Source organism: Melanaphis sacchari, unplaced genomic scaffold (assembly GCF_002803265.2).
Source record: "Melanaphis sacchari strain LSU unplaced genomic scaffold, SCAv2.0 Contig45_pilon_pilon, whole genome shotgun sequence".
NCBI classification, from domain to species: domain Eukaryota; kingdom Metazoa; phylum Arthropoda; class Insecta; order Hemiptera; family Aphididae; genus Melanaphis; species Melanaphis sacchari.
The window spans coordinates 128,063-155,497 of NW_020271303.1; the positions used below are offsets into that span (position 1 = coordinate 128,063).

Below are 27,435 nucleotides of genomic sequence, written 5' to 3' on the forward strand. Positions count from 1 at the left end.
TTATTTTATGTACATAGCTACATAACATATTTATAATATAACTTGTGTAGTAAATTGGCATATTTTATCTTTTTTTTTTTGTGGTTATTATTTTATGCAAGTGATACTAGTCGTTATACATATTGGTTAAAGTTTGTCCCATTATTATTATTATTATTATTATTATTATTACTATTACCTATATACCATTATTACAGACGCCGACATTTTATTTATATAGACTAAACGCGAATGTATACCTTAATTATAATTTCTGAAATTGTATAGTTATATAGACAGTGCTAAAGCAATATTAATCATTATCTGTATTTAAATAAATTTATTATGATATTTATCTCGTAGTTCTATTGTGTGTTTGAACTCCGATTAAAATATTAATAAGCAAAAAAGCAATAATTTAAAAAGAAATCGTATATGATATTGTATTTATTATTAATTTATAAAGTTTGTTTTTGAAAAGTAAAATAAACTTCAGTGTGAGTGAATTTTGTTTTATCATTCAATCAAAAAACCCGAAATCATACCTATTATTTTAAAGGATTGTTCGATAAACCTATCCTTTCCACAAATGTAAATCCATCACGTAATTATTTTCATATAACTATAATAATTATAATATAACATATTATAATTATTTTAGTCATTTTAAAATGTCACGTCGTGTTGCACATATATTCGGATGGTTCGACGAGGTGAGTAGAAAGTAAATGGTTTTGACGTGCTGTAGAAAATATATACACACATAGTGTCACGCTATGGGCAAAAAAAATTCCAAGAATAACTACTGTCAACTATATACTACATCATCTATACCAGATAAACTAATGTATATGCATATTTTGCCGAAGTTTCATATTATTCTGATGATTTCATCAAACCAAAAAAAAAAAAAAAAATTTACGCGTCGCGAAAAAATGAATTAATTTACATTACTATTATAAATAACCATTTCGAATACATCGATAGCGAGTCATACGATATCAGTTATACACGAACATTTACAACGGTTGCGAAATGTTTTTAAATATTATGTTAACAATTATCGTAACAAAATCATTTTAAAACAATGGAAAACAAATTTTTGATAAAGATTGTCAGTTTCATACAGGTCTATACTTGACTTATAACAGTGTAAGTATTTAATATTTAAATCATTGTATGATATTATCGAATTTCGTGAAACTTCGAGATACATATTAAAGATATATTCTAATTATAATGGGGTTATGTGTAACATAATTTTAAAAAAATTTCTCGTTTATAGACCTATAGGAGAAAAAAAAATTGTGAGAAAAGAATCAAAATATGAAAACGAGTTATTTGGTACTCATGCAAATCTAAGGAAAAATAATTTATTTTTATTAATGAACTTTAGAAGACAATTTTGGAAACAAATAAAATCACATAATATTACTGCAGCATTGCCATAAATAATTATAAATTAGTGTACGTTTGTAAATATTCATTTAAAATAAAAATAAAAAAATTAGTGTACTTACTTTATATTTAATAAAAAAAATTATCTAAAAAATATAATATTTTTACCTTATACTTTCATAATTTATATTAAAGCTAACTACACACAATTAGTTCTACCCAACGCAAATTTACTACATTATATGTTTTTAAGCGAAAACAACACTTGTGAGGGTAGCGTCCTCTTAAGTATAATTGTATTATTTGCCAAATAAGGATGATGCCATACTATCACTGGCCATATCTTAGTATAGATTTAACAAACGTTCAAGGTATAAAGTTAAAACATACCTAATGCCTGAGGACATCTAGTTGTGAACTAATTGAATAAATTGTCAACTGTTTGGTATTTTATTTTATAAATCATCCAACAACTTTTGAAGCTTTACCAATCGTAATACTTATATAATGCTTAATGTTCAATAATGGGGTAAAAATGTAAAATAAAATCAACCTTTATACAAAGAAAAGTAGTTGGTCAAAAACAGCGTTGGTGCATTATAACTTATAAGCATAATAATGTATGACTACGAGTATATACCTTAAACATTACAATCAATCTTAGTTTATTAATAATTGTTATTGCGACCAATCTTGTATAAAATCATAAATCATAATTTATCAATCTCGATTTGAAATTTTGTTTTCATTGCCATATTTGTACGTGTTAACTCATAAAGTAATAACTGATAATATAAAGTGATGTAAATTGTAAGGTGTTGTCTGTCTGGTAACCTACTTAAAATAGTACTACATCGTTTCTCATTCGTTTCGCCTTCATACCTTGCTCAATTATACTTGTTTGATAAACATGCAATAAAATGAACGTGGTTTTTGATGACTAGTCGTTTAATTTGAGTTCTTTCCTCTTCGATTGGCGCTGAAGTAAAATTGGTATCCAGAGCAATAAACATTGGCCATTTTGCTGATAATGATTAGAGTTAAGATGTTGATGACTTTTGAATTTTTTTCCTTTGATTCTATACAATGCTATTTTAGCTAAAAATTAGTTTATGTTCCCTTGATTCAAAATATTCTAGTTTTATTTTGCATTTTTTTAAGCATTTTTAGCTATAAATGCATTTTTTGTTTTTTAACATCATTTTTCAAAAATTTTAAGTCATTTTTTCATTTTATAGGTTATTTTTTGTAGTTTTTGTACACTATGAGGGCATTTTTCTCAAATTTCAGATTTTAAAGAAAATTTGTATAATGTCCAAATAAATAATTTTAATATTATTATTGTGGGATTTTTGTTGTGATTAAATTTATCACGTACCAATAATATTTTTTGTTAGAGTGTTAAACATTGAAAACATTAGATGCATTTTAATTATATACAGTGCAACAATGCAATATGAATATTAATGAGAAATTTTTAATATAATTATTTATATTTTATTTTCTAATTTATTTTTAATAATTTCATATAATGAAAAAAAATGTGTAAATGTATACTTATTATTATTTATTAATATTATAATTCATATTTTAAATTACTCTGAACCCATTATCACACCCATATCTCTAATAAAAATAATTATTTATAAATAAATATTTTTCACTTATTTAATTAGATTTTTAGATTATTTTTTAAGTTCATTTTTTGAAGTTTTTATGGGGCATTTTTGTGTGTTATTTAGGTCATCAACATCCTGACTCTAATAATGACTAATAAACCACGATATCCATAAGATAATATTTTGGATGAACGTCGTTTAATATTTTAAATATAATTTAAATTATATTTTATTTTATAGGTAATAATAAAATACCTCTACTGCGGTCGAATGTGTGTGTGTGAAAAAAATTTAAATGATGGTATATAGCTTAAAATATTAAAAACCATACATTAGAAAGTTTACGCAGCTAGTAAAATTATCAAGTTTTGTCAATTAATAAAAATATTGATCACTCATTCCATCCACCAAAAGGTATTTCTTGGGATTAGACGAGTATTGCAGGTTATCGATACAAATGTCAAATATAATTTGTGTTAAATTGATAATATCAGGGTTACGCCGACCACAATAATTATAATTTATACTCAAATACTCTAAATATTTCTTTATCTTGAACGATCGAACAACAAATATTAATTTTGGCACTAAACGCAAAAATAAATTCAAACGCACAGATTTTCCGATTACCTTTCAAATGCATTAAAAAATAATACATTTTAAACATAAAATTTTAGATAAACGGTTTAAAATTACAAAAACCTTTCTATCATTGGACAAGTGTAATATCTCCACATAACTACATTTCGATATCGATCAATCATTATTTACTCATATATAATGCTAATGAGGCAAATATTGGCATGTGAAAATGTAATCGATAAAATAAATTATACTAGCATTCTCAGTTTTACAAAGAAAAAATTCGCTCGAAATCTGTGTACCTATTGTGATACGTTATGATGTAGAATAATAATAGTTAATACTATATAAATTATAAAATCAGATATTTAAAAGATATTAAATCTCAATGGAAGTAATAAATATTTAATTTTCGTGTTTTCATTTTGTCTATCATGTATTCATGTACAATATTTGATATTCTATAAGTTATAACGATGTTAAACGCAATATACATTAGCCTCTTAGTGCCGAATTAGATTTGTTTTGTATATATAAAGTATGACTATATACCTATTTATCTAATATCCATTAAAACGTATAAATATTTCTATCCCCATAAACCTATTTACAACATTTGTAATTATTTATCTGTTGTCTATTAAAATAGTTTTGTTTTTATTTGTATAGTTAAACTTATTTAGATACATGGTAATAAAATTATGATAAATTATGTACCTTATAAATATACATCAGGTGATAATAGATTACAGGAGTAAAACAAAATGTTCATTCAAATAGATACAAGGCGTAAGGAGGATAGAGTATTATTTCCTTTCATCCAGTCGGCGGCCCCTAAAATATAACATTAAATATTATGCCTTGTTCAGTAAATTGTATAATTATTGTTTACAAAAGTTATTGCAGAAGAACAAGACGTGATCGTCGTTAAAATCCACAACTTAGTATGGTTTTTTTTATTGTTATTAAAAGGGCATTATTTATAGTTTTGTAGAAATTTTAAGAAAAAATTTGGGATATTTCCTTTATAATCATTAAGTGTAAAAACATTAATAATTAATAATAAAAATACTAAAATAAATAGGCAGTATACTCATTGACATCTTCCTAATATTAACAAGGCTAAGGCTAACTGTATAAATAATAAATGTCTTTAAATTCTGAGTGGAATAATAACAGTTTGCTAATGATATTATATTATGCATTTATGCATAACACCTAGTACAATGAGATATATTACAATATTTTAAAAACAATTCATTATTTTCTTAAGAGTAAAATTGTAATACCTTGCATGTTTCAGTGTTAGTGTTTGCATTTCCTGTAAAATTATTAGATAGAAACAGCAGTAAAGCGATTCATAAATGTCTAGAATAATGTACACTACTTAATACATTCTCTCTCGAGTTGTGTTCTCCGAACTCGGTACAGACTAAGTAACAAAAAAAATATTTGCATTACTTAGTGATAGTGATGTGTCGTAAAATTTTTTTTTTCGTTTCTTCGGGTCGTAATTATTAATTTTATTGCCACTGTTATTATTTACATATTATGCTGAAAAAATAATGGGTACTCTCGTCATCGTTATATTTCATATTTTACTTTGCTGCCGCGTCTGTTATTTTTTTTTCAGGCATATCATATTACTATTATTATTTAGGTGCGATACGGTACAACGGTATAAATCCTTGTCGATCGTAAACGATGCGTTGGTGACGTAGACAATATCCGTCGGCATCATCCGGCAAATTAAATTTGATACTTAGTTTTTCGCCCCGTGAAGGTCATAACGTCGAATTGCATTCGTTCCAATCACTACACAAAAATGATTTATCAATGAATATTAGATCGGAAGCATCATTTTTAATTGTAATATCTAAGTGTATAGTCTTTGTTTTAATAATTATACACATTTACAAAACAATTTAAAAATAATATAAATTAATTTTTCGATAGGTAAACTATAATGTAAAAACGAGTTTTTTCAAAATTAATAATTAACTACAATTTAAATATTACATATTAATATAGTTACGATTTCATAATATATGCATTATGTAGGTATTTAGTATTTTACCGTTAACGTTTATTTCTAGATTAGTTAATAATGTAATGGCGTTGATTGGATCTGGTAAAATTCGAATATGTTGGCTTAAGAAGGACAGAGTTCCAGTATCCCCTTATTCGCGCGCGATGGTTTCGATTTGCTGTGAATGTAAGCAGGACATAAAAATTATAAAATATATATATATCATGATTCATGGTAGATAACATGGTAGGTTCCTATAATTTATTGCCTACATTTACATTTTAGCTTTTAAAACAATACTGTTACATGTCAGTGTGCCTGGTGTGGTGTGGTTGGGTAGATACTATTTTTTTTCATAGGTACTTTTCAATTCCGATATCGATAATCTTATCGTTGTACTTAATCGGTAGTTGATTAATAATAATATTAAAATATCTACGAGTAGATATGCTACAACGCCTACAACACAGTAACACTATGTCATCGGACAAAATAACCACAAAGTTGAAAGTAGAACCGATAAACACGATTTTCACGAATTTACGATCTATGTATATTCAATATTGTATAAAGCAGTCATTATTGTGATTTAGGTAATAATTTTATATCTGAGAATTTTATTTTAAACACTCGTCGGTCGCGTTCTGATTGGTTATTGCAACACGCGCTTAAGGTAAACTCGAACAGCGGCGATGTAAAAATAAATTTATTTTGGAAAAAACGCTCCTTCCATTCCTGTTCCATCAGTTAATGACGATGGACCGAACCGGTACGCTCGAATGATATTCGGGTAATCACTAATCAGTTATTTTGGAATTTCGAACTAATACTTCAACTACACCGCACTAACACAGTACCAAACCAATACACCACGTAAATTCTGGAATTTTGACGATGATAATAATATTATTATATTTTTTCGTCTCTTCGTGTTCGGATTGTGCGTGTACTGGGTTAGTGCGTTGAAATTGCAGTAGTATAGTGTTGGAGTGAAGGGGTGTCGAACTCACAAGCAAACCTCACCATCGCAGACACTTTTGTTGTAAATTACAGATTTAATAGTTTATATTATTATTTTATATTTTTTAATTTTGGGCGATTTGAAGATGAAAATCAACTTTTTAAAATTATTTGCGCTGAGTCATCTGACTCCGGTCCAGAAAGCCCATCTATCGTATGCGGTGCGCAAGGACATCGAAGCGAAAGAAATCGAACGGTTGGATAGGATGCAACGATTTCGTCGATGGAAATTAAAGAAGTTAAAATGGTTAAATCAAAGAGTGAGTGATTTTTTTATTTGTTTTTTACTTTTACGTTTTAAAAAAATCAACTAATTGTCATTACTTATAGTGTAATTAATGACTTAATGTGACCACTTCGTCATTTGTGGGCATTGGTCATATAGGTTCCAATAGATAATTTTTTTTTTTGAAAGTATTGAAGAAATAATTAAAAAGAATATTGTACGATGGCAAATATAATAGCTATATAATTGTGCCATACAATTAAATACTTGCTAGTTGCTAGTAGCTCTTAAAATAAGTTTAGTGAGTAGTTCATGATTATTGATTGCTATTGTTACTTGTTAAGTAGGATATATAAAATTATTTGTGTAACATTCAGTAGGCATTTATTCACTATTGACGCAAAAAAAAGGAATAAAATACCTAACGTTTTTAAACTGGTTTTTCTTTTAAGAACATGACTACATACATATTAATAACATTTACTTGGTAAATAGAACGGACCAAAAGCAATTAAGTCTGAGATGTTTATTTAATTTTAATTTTAAAATAATATAAAATCAAGTTTAAACATTTCGTTGTTACTATTTTAATCATATTTTTCTTATGATTTTATAAATTTTTCAATTTCGGTGTTATTAGTTATATTGTTAAGACTTATGAATAATAATCATCATGATTTATCATTGTTTTTTGTTCAAAATTGATATTCTTGGTTTTTGGGGCACCTTTTATTTTTTAACAACTTATGGACTACTTCAACAAAAACATTTGAGATCCATTGTATTAATTTACTTCAACTATAAAATATAAAAATTTATTTTGAAAGATAAATAGAATTTTAGTGCATTGTAATGATCACGTACTTCTGTTAAATCGCTAACCTTAAGCAATGTGTATCAAATATTATTAGTAATAATTATTGTTATTCATTTCGATTATTAAGTACTAATTGTTAGTTAACAGTTAACAGTATTAACAGTTAGTTGACTAACTGACTCAATGATTGTTATTGTAAAAATAATGTTATTTAAATATGCTGTATCATTTTAAATGACATTTATTTTTGTGGATTAGTAAATGTAAATAATAAAATAATCTTACAACTAAAATATAAATTGGTTACAAAAATAAAAAACATACTATTTTTATTATCAAATTATTTTTTAAATGTGTATGTCTGTTAAGTCATGATTGGAGAAATTACTACATCATTTAGGTTTACTTTAAATTTAAGCAGTTAAAATTAAGTCTGTTTGTGTATAAGATTAATATTTCAAGTTGAATTATTTAGTAATTTATTTCGAAAATTGGCAGTTTAGATAACACGCCTTATCGAGACAAGTACAAGTACCTATTAAAGTACTAAACATTAATCGGAAAAATGTATTTGTTTAAGTTATAATTGTTATTTATTTTCAATACCTAATTTAAGAATGATTACTTTTAGAACAATTACCTATTTTTATAATAAATCTAAAGGCGCGTCCACGTAGTATGCAAACATGAAATACAGTACACGAAAATTCATCGACTACGCGAAAAACAGATAATTTGGACGTATTTGCGTATTAGCGTATAGTAGGTTCACACAGCGTACACGCGTATTTCGTGATAGCGATAAAAGCGGTACATTAATAACCACTCTTGGACGGGGTTTTTCATGTATTGTATGCTCGATGGTGATATTTTATCGGTCAGATGTCACTTTGTAGGTGCATAGCTTTTCTGAAGTGCGAATCACTTTGCAATCTTTAGTCCAATTAATTTAAGTGATATTTCAAAACCACTGTTGTAGTGTTGTTCATTCGACAGAAATTTGAAAAATGAATAGCTTTATTCATTCTTAAATCATTTAATCTATCCTACTATAACGAACTCTATTTTTAAAAATTTCACTGATCCAAAACCGGAGACTATTTTTTTAATTTTCGATTTTTGTTTTTGAATATTATACTACTCATGACAATATACGCAGCAATAGTAATTATTTCATCACAATATCGATGATTGATTTTGAATAAAACACGACCTATCTGCATAAACACCGAAACTGATCTACTTTGAGTTTATAATCTTTATTTCTACATTCATGGAATAATAGTAATAGCAAAACTGCCAAATACTATGTGTACGGCGAACGTGTGTGTAGTATGTAATGTTTGCAAACATCATAATAATATATTATGATTAAGTGCGTGTGCTGGTTTAATGTTTGCATAATATGTGGGCGCGCCTTAAAATTTCTTATCTCAATAATTATTTAGAGCAAATTCAATAACTCATAGAAACTGAACGAATTAGTTATTTCAATATTAATTTCAATTTTTACTCTTATTGTACGATTAACTTGGTCGTTAAGTGAGTATTTGTTAATATGTCCGTATATACTATAATACTAGAAACGTAAAATATTTTTTTTTTACTACGAAAAAACACTTAGTGTCAAAGAATTTTGCTACATTTGTTTTAATATTATGTGATATTAAATTATTAAGGTAAATTAATTTTATTTTTTTTTAAATTAAATATTAAGTCAGCTATGTATTAATTAAGTAATAAAGACTACCTATTTTCAATATTCGGTCTACCAAAATAGACTTGGTCCACCTTATTAATATTTAAAGTATTAATAAAAAAAAATTTAATTTATCAATAAATTTAAATATCTTAAAACTATGATTTTACATGCAATATAGGATAAAATAAAGAAAAAAACAAGTACCTTTAAGTATAACTATTATTGATATTACGGATTATCCAAAAATCATAATTTCATATCTATCTTAAGGAAGAATCAACAATTTACCTGTTTTATTTAATACTCAGCCAAGTATCCCTCTAAATAAGTCTTCATTCGTACCACATATTTCCTTAACAATTTTTAGTTTAAAGACTAAGAAACTTTTAAAGACTCACATTTCTTTGTGTATTAGCATCAGTTTCCGAACACTGTGTTTTATAGCTTTTTCAGATATATTTAATATGTATGTCTTTTTATCCAAACCAGAAATTAGAATTAACTGTGGTATCCGGTAATACCTTAAAAATAAACCAATTTATAAATATAATTGTTTGATGAATCATAAATAGTATACATTATTTCATATCTCATTTTAAATTATTTCATGCAATGTTCCTTTGTCTCTTTTCTTGAGTATAAAAAATCTTGCATCAATTTAACTATTTCCCAAAACATAACATAATCATCCAACTACCCACGGTTCCTTAATTCTCTCAGTCCATAATTGCAATTGTTGTCTACTTCATATTCTTGTTTAAAAACAATTGTAGCTTTTAAATTAATAGAATGAAAGCGTCCTTTAATATTTTTCCATGCTCCCTACAACAAACATTAAATTTGTAAATTGAATCATCTGATCAGGACCTCCAAAAGGTTGCCTTTGTTGAATAGACGTTCCAGAATGTCTATAGAATAGGAAAAATGTTAGTATTTTGAGTCACAACGGAATACACGTAGATAAAGATATGGGTAGGTATGGCTTTGCAGAAATAATAGTTAATTTAAAAATGGTTTTACACCGATATAGCGATATCTTAATTCTTAATTAATTTTATAGTATGCGGATTTTTGTTGTTAAAAATATTTTTAGAATGCGAAGCTGCGGTGCGTTCATTTTTTCAACTATATATGGAAATACAGTGTGTTTTGGAGCTGGGGGTTACCCATTTGCGCCAAAATAAAAAAGGTATGTTTTTTCCGAAAGCCCGTTTGCGCCAATTTACCTGCGTAAAAATTTTACATTAACGAATTGATTAATTCGTTAATTTAAAAGACTGCACGTCTGTAATGTATAACAAAGTTATTTTTATAAGTATAGATTTTAAAGCTTTGTGTATTACTGTGAATCTAATTTCTTTAGCTCCCGCATAATATGTTCATATTTTTAGTTAAATAGTACGCATAACGGAGGTTGACCACATATTGGGAAATTATTTTGATTGATGAGTAATATTTTTATTTGCGTCTTTATAATATTATGTGCAATTACAAGAAAAAAAATTTAATTTTATCGATAAATTATTTTTCAAACCGGAAAAACACATGAGAAATTTTAGAAATGATTATTATTTATAATAGGCGTCGTATAATATGCATTATAATATTTAACTATTATATTTAACTTAGAATAATACATCTTTGAATAAGAGGTCAGTTTTTAAATTGTTTAAAACGTTATAACTTATGAATTCTGTAGGAGCTAGTGTATAATATTAATATCTAATATTTAGATATTATCTAAATATATTTTTCTTCTGTAATCTTACATTTTTGAAATATTTACATCAAAGGTGGTGGAAAGTATATTTTAGTCGTATAATATAACTGACATTATGTATGTACAATGTTGGGACTTGACATGTATGCACAAAAAACAACCCGTGTAATAATAAGAAAACAATTCGTATTTGAAAATATTCGCTGTATTATTTATTAATGCATAAAAGATTAATTCAATGTTAAGTATAGTGTATAATATTTAATGCATAGTCTTGATTTTTCTTTCAAATCGTGTGTAGGTTATTATTATTATTATTATTCAGTATCGATTTATCAAAATAGTTAAAGAAATATTTTGTTGAAAACTATTAGGAGTTCGAATGATAAAATAATGATAGTTTCTAAACAGCGTGACCTTTAGGGACAATTGAATATATATTTATATAATATTAATATATCATTAGGACGTATAGGTATCAAAATATAATTAATTTTCGTGGTTTAATCAAAGAACACTATTTTTAAACGGGTTGGCCATTCTCAAACGCTTTGTGTACATGTAAATCCCATTAGTACTACATTTTATAACCGAGGTGTTTGCCAAAGCTCGCCTGCCTGCCTGCTGCTACGCTTAAACACCAATTGACGATTAAAATTTTATCATTTCAAAAATTTAAAACATAGCTGGATATCTCGACATATTTGTATTGTTTTCATCAATAAGTTTTTTTTGTCCATATTTATGAATTTAAACTATTTTTAAACCGGTGTAGGTATCGTTTAACGTTAAAAGCCATATTAATTATAGTTAATTAATAGTAATTTTTAATTTACCAAAATTAATAAAAAAATAATAAATATAATAAAATTATGTTTGCTATTGTATTTTTTAATAATTAAATACGTACCCATTTTCAAGCAATAGCTTGATGGTTAATATTATTATACATTTAAAAATTTATGCGAGATACTGGATGGAAATATTTAAGTAAAGTGGGACCATTTTATTTTGAGGAATACGTTAAATTCAAGAGTTAAGAGTAATATATTTGAATACCTGTCCGTTGCGACTCGTTGCTCCGTAACACGATAATACGAAATTGACATCTTGAGAAAAAGTAAAAACAAATTATTTTTAACGATTGTTTTGGCCCATACTCTCCGTTGTGTGTTTCAACTATCAATAAAGTAAATTTTACGTAATGGACTTCCAATTAAATGAATCAATAGGTTTAGTATTATCTGTATAGTTTATAAATAGTTATGTTATTTTATTCGTTGTATGCGAATGCTGTTTATCGCGTGTTTTTCAGTAATGTAAATCGAATTTCGAATAAAAGTGTTATTGTCTATTACCTATGTATATAAATGTATACACATTTATTAACTCGGTTAATTAGTGTCACTCGTAAGTCGCAATTAATGTCGCTGTAGTATCGAGTGTGATTTTCCACGAACTTATTTTAAATCTAGTCTTGTGAAATATATCGATTTTGGAAAGTCGTATTTTTGTTCTAGAGAATCATGTGTACTGTGTACAACACAGTGAATAAATCGTGTATAATAATATTATTATAGTTGCAATAATTCAAGTTAATAATTATTGTGAAAATGTTCTTTGGCACTGTTCCTATATTTTGTTTGTTTTTTCAAAAAACATCGATTGACACTCACGAGTCACTACCATATGTCATTCGCAGTTATCTTAATTTTATTAACAAGTATTGGGTTTGTAAACAGGAAAATGGTGATTACATTAGATAACACAAAACTTTAAATTTGTTTTTTGTTTTGTCTACATTTATATTTATCTATATTAATGAAAGGCAATATTTGTGTGTGTAAGAGTGTGTATTAAGAATCCACAGCCAAGTTCATTGCACTCTCAGTTTTTAAGTTTGGTGCATATTGACATGTAATATTATAGGTATTTGATAAGATGCGTATTTTTATAATTCGGTATTTTAAAGAGATGCTTTTGTGGATTTTATACGATTTTTATATACATAGTGATTGATGTTGTAATTTACAGAAGTGTAATAGTTCTAATTGTATACGAGTATAATTTTTGTCCTGTATTTCATATTTATTTGAAACAATCCAATTAACTGTGTTAAGAATCTGGACATTTTAAGATTTTTTTTTTTTTTTTGATACCAGCAGCGCCTTACAGGAATCATCTAGTATATTGTACATAAATAATATATTGATAGTTATGATTATTATGAATAATGATACTATGATTATACACTTAGATTTTAGACAGTGAGATTATTTATTTAATTTTAAAAACTTATTAAACTTTTGAGCATTATTTTAAGTCGTTACTAAACAATATTTTTAGAAACTATATTTCATTCTTAGAAAAATATCCAGTTCTTATATTTACATTTTCATGATTTCTTTGATAGGAATAATTATTATAAAATAATAAATAATTTATAAATAAATTTATTAATAAATTATAAAAATAATATGAATAGTGGTTCTTAAAATTTATAGTTAAGTAAAATCTCAAGAACATCTTGTGCTTGTCTACTGCTATTCAAACTGATAGGAAAAATTTTAAATTGTGTAAATGACCAAACATGATTAAAAATTTCCTTATTTAACAAATTTTATTAATTTCTCTTCATTTTTCAACATATATATCATTCAACGACATATGACGTTATTATCCGGCATCTATTCTTAACCAACTGGAACGTACTGCCATCCGTTACCAGATTTATCCCACTTGTGCTAACGACATTATTTTTTCCTAAATAAAACACTAAGAGAGACGAAAATATTACATTTACATACGTTCGACTTGTATCCTATTTTTAAGATTATCTTTTTTCGGACGTAATGTCTAATGTCTATCCATTATGAAGGACTATCCATTTCACCTATCGTGAATACAACTTAAAGTCAGTTGAACAATGTCGGATTATAACTATTGTAAATTTATATATTTTTTATTTGAGTTAATTATTTCAAATTTTTTGCCTAAAAATAACATAATAATATATACATTATACATTTATGTAGCGTATTTATATTATGGTATGTATATTAAAAGAGAAGATATGTTATCAGTTATCACCATACATATTATATATTTTTGTTTAAAACACAAATCATTTGATTAGTATTTTCTGGATTTAGAAGCCAAATTAACATATTGAAATAGTTAGTATTTGCCATTTGATTCGATTGTCATCATAATATCATATTTGAGTCCTTCTATTTGTATTCCGTAAAATCGTCTTAATGACACTGTTTTTGTTTTGTTCTTTTAAATTTCTGGAATTGAATAAAACAATTTAAATAATTGAAATTGTTAATATAGAAACACCGTAAAATGATTTTAAAATTAATTACTAATTAGGTATTGAATTACCCGAGTGTTTACCGACGTTCGACGACATTCAAGTTAGTTTATTTTTAAAAATGTTGATGTAACCAAATAATTAATAAAATTAAATTTCGTCGCCACTCGCCAATACTCAGTTTATTTATCTATTAAATTTCATGTTTTGTATAAACAGTAATTAAACATTTACCTATAAAAACACAAATAGAGTTCGTATCATTTCGACATTCAAGTACTAATATTGTGTTGTAAAGAAAATATCAAAAATATTGTCCAGTAATCGTCTGGTACTCTGGTTTATGTGATTGGATTGACATTTTAAACAGCAATAACAAATGAGGAGAGAATACACAATGATAACTAGAAGAGTCCTTCAGTATAATTTATAATATATTATATCGTGTTATTTTTAAGACGGGTGTCACGTAGTAAAGTTTTTTAATAACACGTCTACGACATGTTAAAAATTAAATCGTGACAAATGTATACTTTTGATCGAAAAGATACAATAAATAAAAACTATGTAAACAATATGTCGCTGCGGTGTATACATCTGCGTACGCTCGCACTTAATTCGAACTATGATCGGTGCAATTTATCAAAAACGCCATCGTCTCGGAATACTTGAAGGCGTTTTTGGCAACGAGCTTTAGGAGGAAATTGTTTTCATTGTAGACCGTGTTCGTTGGCTAGTATTATTTCATTCATCCGCTACAGTTCCTAACGTGAAATTTATGTTACACGTACATATGGAATATCGCATTATTACTATAATTATACAATTCCATCAAAATCGTCCGAATCCAAGTGTATAGTGGGTGCCAAAATGCTGGCCAACTGCATTTCTTGTATCGTTTATTAAATATAACATTATGTCTACCATGTAATATTATTATTGCGTTTATATATATTATTATACTTATGTGCTCAATAGTCGTTTTGTGGTATACAAACTCGGAGGGGGAGAGCAAAAAAGAGAATAGCACTTTTTTTATAGATGACGGTGAGTGTTTTGTGCGGGAGTGAGTCTGTTTATTTTGATGTAGACGGACATCTCATGTTGTGTATGTTAAATAAACCATAGATAGTAAACCAGCTGAAACAGCCGAGTGACAATTATTATTCAAATGTGTGTTTCTTAATGGATAAAAAATATTATCTTTAAAACGCTACAATTTCCGTCTTCACGAAAAAAATTTAGAACATAGGTACTATACACTATAGTACTATACAGACATAATTGTGCCAAATAAAATTTTGTTTCTACTTTTGTAAAATGTAGGAAAACTGAAATAAGTGGCTGTGTTTGTTAAATAGAACTTGCACAAAATTGAATAAATGCAGTTACTCGTTTTTTTCAATTCTTTTTATCATATAATATTGTAATATACCTACTCGTCATAATATTATCATTATAATAATTAATACCTTTGTTTTTCACCTAATTACAAAGTGATCCAATTATTACAGACTATATTAACTGTCTTAATCAAAATGGGATGTATCTTATTATATAGTTCGAAAATATAATTAAAAACTGTGAATTGAAAAAGTTGTATTCGTTAATTTTTAATTTGTCTCTTCTAAGCATAATGTTGTGTCTTACGTAATTTTGACGATTTCTATTCTAATAATATTATGCTTTCTATCGCACCTCGATGCGTCCAACGACACGAAATACAAGCTGTTTCGTTTTTTAACGAACTAATCGGATTTATGTATAACACAATAAGTGAATTTGATCAAATGTAAAAAAATATGATTTGGTTAAGAAAAGGGGAGGAAGACTAATTGCAGGTTTCTTAGAGAAAATTCCTACTTTTTTTTTATATTTAACTTGATAGAAAAATGGTATCTGCTTATTTATATATGTTTGTTTGTATACAAAATAATCAAGTATTTAAACAAATAGTTTTTTTAAGTTATAGTGAACTTGATATTTACTCGGAAAATGAGTGAGTGGCCGGTTATAAATGGATAACCTCATATACATGGGTATTAATTATTATTATACATCACTGGCGGCGCGGCGCGAGTTCTCTGCCGACAAGTCATCTCCACTGTGATCTCGACGGGCAATTAAACAGCTTCTAAAAATAAATGGGTAACGGCGGACGGGCACACGCTCTGCGTATAAAGACCAGTCTTGGTGGGACCGGTGGCATACGCATCGCAGCTTCCGATCCGTCTGCCATTTTCATAGCGCACTCACAATTTTATGTTATTGCCGTAATACATCGTGCTGTAGAGAAGTGAGTGTGAGGTGTGCGAAGACAACAATCGCCGGACGTCTTAATATCGCGGGCAAACTGCACAGCATCATACACACGTGGTCGCGCGCTAGAAAACCAACAATAGTATCGCAGAGTTCATAACAATAATATTATTATAAGCAGCGGCGGACGAAACGAACGCGGAAAAAATGCCGGTAAGAATTTACAAAACTTGAACTGTGTCCGAAGTCCGAACCCGTACGTCGTGTGTAGATTATTGTTTGACTACAGTCGATCTCGATAACTCGTAAGTTCGAGATGAGTTGGGAGAGGTAATTCGTGATAACAAAATTAATCAAGTGTTAAGGCGTTCGACAGGTTTTTTTTTATATTCGGTGTACGAGGTACGAGTTACAGAGAGTCCACTGTATGATCTATATTGTTTAAAATATGTATAAGTTCGTTTTGAAAATTACATATTGTTATTTAATGTACAGTGGTTAACTGCTGTGTTTGAAGTTGGGACAATTCGTAATGACTATATGTAACGTATATTATACAATACTATGATGAAAACGAAAGGTAGTTTTTGTGCTTCAGCGTATGTATATCTAATAGCTATCGGCCTAAAAACAACGGGCGATTGTAAACTTCGTCAGAATACAGGTTAAGATTAAAAGGTCTAATGTAAACTTCGTCAGTTTTTTTTTTTTGTTAAGCTGCTCGGTGCTCACATTGCCTCGTGCCTTCTCACATTAAATACGTTGAAATCTATTGCGATGATATTATACTAATGGAGCAATACAAGACTTAGAATATTTACAAAACATGACATACCTATATATTTTTGGATTATTAGGTATAACGATTATTTATTATGGTTTTTTACTATGATTTAAATATTTAATGTGAACGATATGATATTATGTGATATCAATTTTATGCTACTACTTGGTTTTCTTGATTGGCGGAGTTTACATGAACTCAATTTTACCTAATTTTTTTCAGTGGTGGAGTTTACATGCGTCCAAAAATAATATTACCTTACTCTATTGATTTATAATAACTAAATCAGAGATTCCTAAATTGTTCATTATACGGTATGGAAAATGTTTTGGAGACTAATAATTTAGTAAAGAGTTTTTTTTTTTTTAATTAGTCTGATAGTGTCATGTTAATACATCACTGGTGCATTTGTAATCGTTGCTGAAAATTAATAATTAATGTTAAAATTAAATTAGATATCAATAATGTACAATGTACACATATTATTATTTAGTTTAATGAAAAACATATTATATTTGTATTTATACACGTAATATATTTTCTTATAAATATATACAATACATGATTATATTAATATTTCAAAACTTAACGTGATCTTCAGTTTTTTTGGAGCTTCTGATTTAAATAACGAATAAATTTTTATATTAGAAACGTTCGGATAAATGCCATGATACAACGAATTCAACAGAAAGAGAAATATGCGGCCTCTGCTCTGCACTGATTAAAATATTGTTATTTTTTCTATACTCGTTCGTTATATTGTTTGTTTAGCTATGTGAAAATAAAGACTTAGTCACTCCCTGTAAAACAAGCGACGAAGTCACGTTTAAAAATACAACTATTATATTTCAAAAGTTTTAGTTTGGAGCCACGGTTTTAATGACTTCCGAAACACGTCAACACCCTGGCTCACGAGACCAATAAAAATCCACACCGAATACGTTTGAGAATATCGTTCTATCTGTCTAATATAATTATTTAACGGAAAATCGAGGTATTCCTCAACAGTCAGTCACGTCGCATCCACCAACATCAAAAGATCAAAATGAATCGCCACATTTGAATAATAATAAAAAAAAACTCCGTTTAAATGCCGAAAAATCTAATGTGCATGGTATATATATACTGTACACTGTAATTCTTTGGGGACTTGCCAATTTTTTTTTATGGCATAATATCACGTATGGGTGGCAGCATTTCGCTTTTACATCACGATTTTGCGTAAACTAATTATTCATGTACGTCAAAAATATCTGCGAAACGAGACCACACTACTATTTACTTGACAACTGCAACCATTCATAAGACTTGACTGTACAATATAATATTGCTGTGGGCGAGCATCGGTCTTTTTATTCATCCCAAAAAAAAAATAAAAAATAAATACCCATTAAATATCATTAATATTTGACGATTCAACACTGTCAAGAGTTGAGAAATGATCGGCGAGAGGTGGGGCAAAGTTTCATTGTTATAATATTATCTAGTGTATTTTAAAATATTATGTTTGTCAAAACAGTGTAATGGATCAGTTAAGTTATACCTACCATTCGGCGCCCCACTAATGGCGCCATTCTAAGGACTGTGCGAATTCATCAGTTAGAGATAGTATATAATAAATGATGACGTATAGTGAGTAATAATTTTGGTGTGATTTTGTGCCGTGGCGCTGACCTTATTACTATCAAAAAATAATCATCGGATGCAATCGCATTTCTTTAAAAACATGACACAACGCGACGATATTACTTTTTGCTGGTTTAACAGTGCATTGTGTTCGCCTTACAAAATTACTACCTATAAATTGGTATTTTCACGTTTACAATATATACAGAGTGTATCCCAATGATCAGACACTTTCAAATGTATTTTTAATGTAAAATCATCATATTTCTATGAAACACCGTGTATATAATATATATATAACTGCGAACAACATAATATTTTTTTTATAGATATGTACGCATTCGCCTCTTTTACAACGATTTTTACGATATTGTAGTGGCGACTTGAAGGCGGACGGGCGCACCTCCTTAGTCGCGCGCCACAGAGAACTATCACCGTCTCGCTACCATTCATCCATTACCACTCATCTTAAATTATCGTCGTACGAGCGTTTTGTAATAATACTATATACCCTCTAGAGCATTGTAGTTACTCAGTATTTTTGTGGGAAATTTTTTTTATCGTTTTCTACGTATAACGAATTGTTTATAATATAAATATTTTGAATTCAGCAAAATTCCTAACGAAATAATTAAAAATAAATAATTTTCACCGATTTGCATGGGTTAGTTTTTATTACGGCAATATTTATACCTATACTATTATTAAGAATGATATAATATTACGAATACATTAACGTTAAATATTTGAAAAGTTTTAAATCTAAATTTTATTTGATTAAATTGAAGATAATGATCTATTTGCAGTATTTTTATTGATTATTTGAATAATATTATAATAATTTCTTTTAATACAGATCATATATTTTGTAGCTAAAAACCTCAAATTTTCAATATTGCAATTTTTTGTTATGAATTAAAAATGTTTAAGTATTAATTTTTTTGTAAAATATTTTAACATTATGTTACATTTAATTATGTCTGAAAATATTTTGTATTTAACTTTGGAGTTATTTTGATTATTTTTTGACTATAGACTATAGTACCGTAAATAAAAAAAAAAAATTGGGGGCCGTGTATAAAATTATCTTGTGGTTCAATAACTGTTCGTTTACCCTTGGCGACTAGGATTGTATACTTATACTGTGTTATTGCCTATTGGTTTACTTCAAATTCCGAATTAATAGATATAATATATATGATATCTTGATTTTGTGTAAAATTAGTAAATTGCAGGTAAGAATAAATAGAGGGGGTCAATGTTTGTAGCTAATTATGTCAACATATCATATTATTTATTATGTTTATTATATAATGCGTTTTATTATGTTTTTCATAGAAACCAACATTTATATACATTTATTATATATATCAACCTTTGAACGACTGCCAAAAAAGCAAAGCTAAAGTCTGTTTTTGTTAACGGGCTCATAATATGTTGTATAATATAATACTCGCGCATGGTCTAAAAATATAATCGCAAATAATAAAAAAAATCTCATTAAATCGTTTCGATCGAGGACACTATGGAAAAAAATACTTTTATCTATTAGGTATCTAGTTTATATATATAATATTAGTTCAAGGCTATGCAGGTTCTATTTAGCCAAATTTAGTTTATTCCATGTACCCAGTAAAATAAAGTTATTTTTTTATAATGTCAATAAAAATAATTTGAATGATTTACGGAATAACCATCTAATTTTTATTCGTCAAAACGATTAATTTTGTGTTTCATCAAACAAATTTTCATAATAAATATTTAACGTGTATGTGTAATATAATTTGTTTTGAAATGCGATTTTTTATGTGAGTACCTACTTTGGTATGTTATATACCGAAATCTCATTAAAAAATAATTTTTTTTTGGCAGATTAAGAACAAGGAACAAGAAAAAGAAATGTTAGAATGGATTGGTAATGTTTTGGGCGAGGCGATTCCTAACAACGTCTCGTACGAAGATTATCTGAAAGACGGTGTCGTGCTTTGCAATCTTATTAACAAGATTGCTCCCGGATCGGTGAAAAAAATACAGACTAAGGGTTCAAACTTCCAGTTGATGGAAAACATTCAGCGGTAAGTTGTTTTATATACATATCTCAGTATAATAATTGTATGATTAACTGCATGGCGGTAGTAGTAGCTTAGAACAGATGTTCAAAAAAAAAAAGTCTTGACATATAGGTAAGTAACATCTACATACATGGTTATATGGTTATATTATATCATATTACATACATTTGATTGATTGTTTGTAACGACGTGTGAAATGAAATTGATTTTAGAAGATGCCACAGTGTTCATAAATTGCTTTTTAGATAGTTTTACATGAAAAAGAACTAGTAATCACTTGGGCTCTATTGCTAATTTTAAATTAATAAACTTATTATTACTTTTTTTTTTTTTTACTTAAAATAGTATATTAATAATTTATACAAACATGGTATAATAAGTAAGTTACATAAAAATAACATTAATTATAGAGTAGGAAAGCTCTCAGCCATGGTCTTAGATAAGGTCGGGACACTTCCCTATTTAACAACGTTAATCAATTAGGTCGCTTAGAGAGTATATTTTAGTTGAGTTTTTTGCCATTATTTTGTTAGGCGCCTAGATCTGAACTTTATTAAGGTTATGTATAAATTTCAATATGTTAGCGGCAAATAAAAATTAATTAATATCACAATAAATAATTATTATTGTAATTAAAATTAGAAAACAGAAATATTATGTACAGAATGATTCACCAACTATGTTCATCCCCAATTTTTGATTTAATAATGAAATAAAAAACTTCCCGTATGAGTTGATACTAGACGTCAAAAAAAAAAAAACAACAAAAAATTCAGAAAATTATATACTGTATAATTTACAGTTAAAAAGAAGGGGTGTTCTCATTTAAAAAATAGAAGTTTCTATCTCCATAGAACACTCCTTAAGTAGTGTATTTCAAGAATTTAAAAATATGGTTTTATTAAAACAGGGCGATTCATCAAGCATGCTCATGCCTTTTTTCTTTAATAATGCAGTTATTCAAAAAAAAAAAAAATTGAATATTAATTTGAAAATTTTGAATAACTGCATTATTGAAAAAAAAAAGGCGTGAGCATGTTTGGTGAATAGCCCTATATGTATAAGAATATAGAACCATAAATAGATCTTCATTTGTAATTAGTATACATACATGGAAATAGAAATTTTATAATTTTGTTTTCACAAACATATTTGTCAGTTGTTAATATGACATCATATTGTTATAATTTTAGATTGATTTTAAGAATTGTTTCTTTAAACTTAAATATGCCCAATTTATTTTGTTTTTTGGTTGCAAAACAATTTAAAATTACCTGTTTTTAATTGTCCCAAAAATGATATACTTAAAGCCCAGTGGAAAAACTAATCTTGGCATCAAACTTAAAAATAATTTTGTTATTTGTGAAAATGATTTTAATTATGAATGATATAGAACGAAAAGTGATTAAAAGAGATCATAGTGGAAATATTATATTTTCTGTGAGTATCAAATTTACAAAATGTCTTTCTTGTTTTCTTATTGTTTGACCTATATACAAATAGTAAATATTAAAAAAAAATGTCATTGACTGATTGGTTATTACACATATTGTATTAAAGATATTTAAAAATGTTTTGTTTTAAATATAATTTTATACAGATGAACTTGTCTAAACCAGTGGTTCTCAACGGGGCAATATCGCCCCCCAGTGGGTGGTGAAGTGTCACCGAGAGGCAATGAATTAGTTTTGGGCGGTAGGGGAGCGGTGAACTAACATTTTTTTAAATAATTAATTTAATTTTTATTTATTTATTTATCAATATTTATTTTTTTAAATTAATTTACATAATACTAGTACTGTAAATAAAAAATATATTAAATATAAAAAATAAATAAAAACATGAGTTATTATTAGATAATTTCAATTTTTTCTTTTAAATTTTCCAAATACCCTTAATTATAGAATTCTCACATTGTAGGGGCCGTTAAAAAATTTATTGACACTCAAGGAGGCGGTAACTTAAAAAAGGTTGAGAAACACTGGTCTAAACTAAGGCTTAAACCTAATTCTATTGTGTTTAAGCTCATGGATAGTAAATCGGTAAATATAAGTCATGACAAAGAATTGCAAAGTTAATTCTACATAGGTAGTACATAACTTAGTATATGACTTAAAACTTATTCTGTAAGTCTGTAAAGTGTAAATAGTAAAATTATTATAAAATATATAATATGGTTAATTATTAAAATAAATCATTATCATCAATATATTTATTTATCTGTGAATTTGCTTATAGTTAATTATTGATTGGTGTTTTAGTAATCAGGTTTTTTTTTAAAAATTAATCACATTTTTGCCACTCTGCATACTCAATGAGCGATGATAAATAAGTTGGTAAACAGTAAAATTCAGAAAGTTGGAACAGAGACACTACGAAAATAGCGGATTAAATAAGTACTAAAATGTCCTCGCTAAGCGGACACAATAATAAGCAGAGTCCCGACCTTATCTTCTAAGACCGTGCTCTCAGCAGTGCCACGTGATAAGAAATTAGTTTTATATTTATCTCTTGGCCATTGCCTTTTTAATCTTCTAGGAATGATTAAGGTCGAGAATATACTTTTAATTAGTGGATTGGAATGAGCGCTAAGCTTTGAGTGGAATTTTAAGTAATGTGCAGTAAATTTATAATTATATATATATATTAGAGCACATTGAGCACAAGTTTATTAGGACACTTTCAATCTGGTAGTTGGTACTATTTTTAAAGTTGATTATCTAACACTCAAATCTTTTATTTATATTTTATTAGAATTTCAATAGTTAATGATCGTTTTAAGGCGTAAATGTTAATGAAGTACGTTTATAATATTTTTTTGAATAAGGTGGGACATTTTGCTATTTTTTATCAGTCTTTGTGGTAGAGGCACTTACCAATTTTGTAAAAATGGGACAATTCGTGATAAACGACGTAGATGGGTAACTTAATTTATCTACTATTAATGATAATATTTTTAAATGAGTTATAAGTGTGTAAAATATTAATGTTTCAAAACGCTTATAATCAACCAAAAAAAATTAAGTATCATACAAATCTGACAAAAGATAATAGATAATATTCTAATCTAAGTTTGATAAAACAGGTAATTATACTCTAATATTTAAATTAAACTTACACAATTTATTCTACTGAACAAAAATTTGACATGCGTAGCGTCCTCTTTAGTTATTTATTTATTTTTTCATACAAAAACGAAATTATCACGTCAGTTTTAAAATTCTTGTGAATTCATCGATGACTGATGAACATGTACATAGTATAAAGTTTCTACGAATTATGTAAACAACAAACGTTGAGTAATTAGTATAAAATATAAATAGTTGTTGTTATATTCAATTGCTAAGATATTAGAAAAGATAAAAAAATAATATTTATAAAATATGCAATGTATTCCTAGAAACAAAAATAATTTATGTGAATTATTGTTAAGTATCGTAAATGATTTAAAATAAGAGTATTACGTATGTAAGATGTGCTTATTTTAATATAATAAGCAAGACGTTTTAAAACGAATAAAATCGCCAAATAAAATTATTCTTACGAGGATTGTTATTTTATACTCTAGGTACACGGTGATTCGATAAAAATAGTATGTAACGGTATACGATATACCTACTTGATACGCCATTCCTTAAAAACGTATACATTTTTATTTAAATTTTTCATTCCTAATCCATACTTTCCGAATAATAGTATCTTCTGTGAAATTCTCTTCTGAAGGTTAATGTTTTAGTCGTTTGCTAAAACATAATTTTTGATAATTATATTATTTTTGAAATTTTTTACTTTAATGAACAGCAATTACATAAATTTTAATTTTTTATTCAAGAAGCAGAATGTTTTTGGGAGTACTTCGGTGTATATTGTATGAAATCTATATTCCATATATATAGGAAATGTGACAAATACTATATCTGATTTTTATACATATAAGACGTTGAACTTATTCTATCTTATACGTTTATGCGCATCATATTATAATTAAAATTAATTTTATAGGTTTCAAGCGGCCATCAAAAAGTACGGTGTACCGGAAGAGGAAATTTTCCAAACGGCCGATTTGTTCGAACGTAGGAATATACCACAAGTGACGCTCTGCCTATACGCCCTCGCTCGCATTGTAAGTATACACACGCATAGTTTATAACGTGGGCCTAAAGTTGGGCATGAAACAAAATTTTAGCCATATTGATTTGCAATCATGCTAGCATTTTAATTATTCTACACGATCTTTGTTTCGAATAATATTTAACTCTCCACGAAAAGTTTTTGAGTACAGTTTGTGATTATATAATAATTACAATTTTGACCATTTAAGTGTACCGATATAATATTTATAACTCATTATCAATAATAATAATAATAATAACGTGAATATCAAAAAATATTCATAGTCATATCTTTGCTCTCATAATAAAATGTCAGCGAGGTAAAATTGCCCCCTCCCCCGATAAAATAGGTAAAATAATAATAATAATAATAATGGGTAATACTCATGTATTTTTTACGCAGACCCAAAAGCATCCGGAGTACACGGGCCCGGCATTGGGACCTAAAATGGCTGAAGCTAACAAGAGAGAATTTACCGAAGACCAGTTGAGAGCATCCGAAGGCCACCTCAACCTACAAATGGGATACAACAAAGGAGCTTCCCAGTCGGGATTGGGATCGTTCGGCAACTCGAGGCATATGTAATAGACAACAGTCGTCAAAGTAAAACGCGCACACGCACACTATATCTGCGTACTACTTCTACATTACTACTACTACGACGTGTTACTATGATTATTTAATTATTTCGTTCAATTTTATTATACGCGGGAATGCGACATTATTATTATATTATGTATTTTTTTTTTCAAAGTTCATATTTATACACAGATTTTATATTATTATATTATTATATACTGCACCTATACTAACATTATTCATTTTTAAAATAAATCAAAGAATAATAATATACTTAACTCTTGCGTCTTCTATTTTATAATATTATCTATTGATTGTGTGTCCCATACGTTTTTAAAACCATTAGATTCTTCATATAACGAGGCAATTCAAAGATTTTTGACTAGGAATTAAGTCACTTTCGCGTGCACTTGTGCGGTCCTCTGGTTTCCGCTTACTCTAAGTGATTATAGACAGTACGAAAAGAGCCAACACAGAGGTCTGCAATGTTGTTTGTTGCATATATTCTCTGTAAGCCTCACAAACATGCTCTGGTTGATAACGAGATGAGACTAAGTTCCTGGCTCCTGCATATAGTCACGAGGATAATTTATTTTTAGTATAAAAGCTGAAAAATCTTTTTTTTTATATTATCAATCATTTTATTACTTATGGTACTTGGTACTACTGTATTAAAAATCAAACGAATAATAATTGTAAATACTTATTATTATTATTAATCTGATGCGCTGCAATTAATATTGTATATAAACGTGGTAATTTTGCGTAATTATAAAACCCGTAAAACTTGCGTGTCTCGCTGCTGTAATCGTCAATGTCACAATTATTACTATCAAGTACTAACTAGTAAGTGGATAATAGTAGTTACGTATGAAATGGATCGAGCGTTTTAAAAAAATTATCGTCGTATGTGTGGGGCAGTATTTTGTTGACGATTGATTGCTGCAATGTTAAAATCCAAATTGACAGCAGATCTAAGTAAAAATAATGATTTTATTATACATATTACATATTTTATACAATTATACCTACGTATTAACATTTATTTAACACTATTTTATAGTTAATTCTGTAATCTGTAGTCTATTATACTCCATAACCAATGATATTAATCATAGAGCTACTACCGAATTAAGAAAAGAGTATCAAAGTTGGAGATAGTAAAAACCAGTGAAAAGTTAAAAAGTTTAACAACTGAAGATAGATTATCAATAAAAAAAATGTTTGGGACTTAGAAGTTTCGAAGTGATAAATCTTATACAAATCGTGTTTAATAGTTATGCCAAAGGGTCGTGTACAATCCAAAGATATATATTATTATATATCTGTGCGTACAATACATAGAAGGTTAGTCACGATATACGAAAAGTAGGAACAACCAATTTAAGAGCAGTAATACAATGGCAACCAACGAAATAAAAATAGTTAAGAGATAGATATAAAAAGATTTAGAAATGCTGGAAGTGACGAACTTAATGGAAAAATAGAACCGCATACAATGCCAGGACGATTGGGTGACGGTGAAAGCGGCAGTGGTGGTCAAACTTCGTACGTGATTGTAAACCTAAAAAAGAAGAAAATGTATTGTACATTA

General features: G+C 27.7%; 1 protein-coding gene across 2 annotated transcripts; it reads left to right on the forward strand.

The window, feature by feature from the left end:
- The first annotated feature begins 6,437 nt into the window (after positions 1-6,437).
- On the forward strand, positions 6,438-26,006 carry LOC112598209 (myophilin). 2 transcript variants are annotated; one of them, XM_025344606.1, is made up of 4 exons: positions 6,438-6,887; positions 20,950-21,152; positions 25,152-25,272; positions 25,665-26,006. In XM_025344606.1, exons 1-4 carry the CDS (start codon positions 6,714-6,716, stop codon positions 25,845-25,847), a joined length of 681 nt encoding a protein of 226 aa, XP_025200391.1. In that variant the 5' UTR covers positions 6,438-6,713; the 3' UTR covers positions 25,848-26,006. The 2 variants fall into 2 exon arrangements, with proteins under 2 accessions (XP_025200391.1, XP_025200392.1); XM_025344607.1 differs by lacking the exon at positions 6,438-6,887 and adding an exon at positions 16,599-16,880.
- The last annotated feature ends 1,429 nt before the right edge of the window (positions 26,007-27,435 follow it).

Excerpts from the sequence above, each read along its gene's own strand:
- LOC112598209 (XM_025344606.1), top strand. The coding sequence starts at position 6,714 with ATGAAAATCAACTTTTTAAAATTATTTGCGCTGAGTCATCTGACTCCG. Across the intron at positions 21,153-25,151 it reads TTGATGGAAAACATTCAGCG|GTTTCAAGCGGCCATCAAAA; the intron begins GTAAGTTGTTTT and ends TTAATTTTATAG. Across the intron at positions 25,273-25,664 it reads TATACGCCCTCGCTCGCATT|ACCCAAAAGCATCCGGAGTA; the intron begins GTAAGTATACAC and ends TTTTTTACGCAG.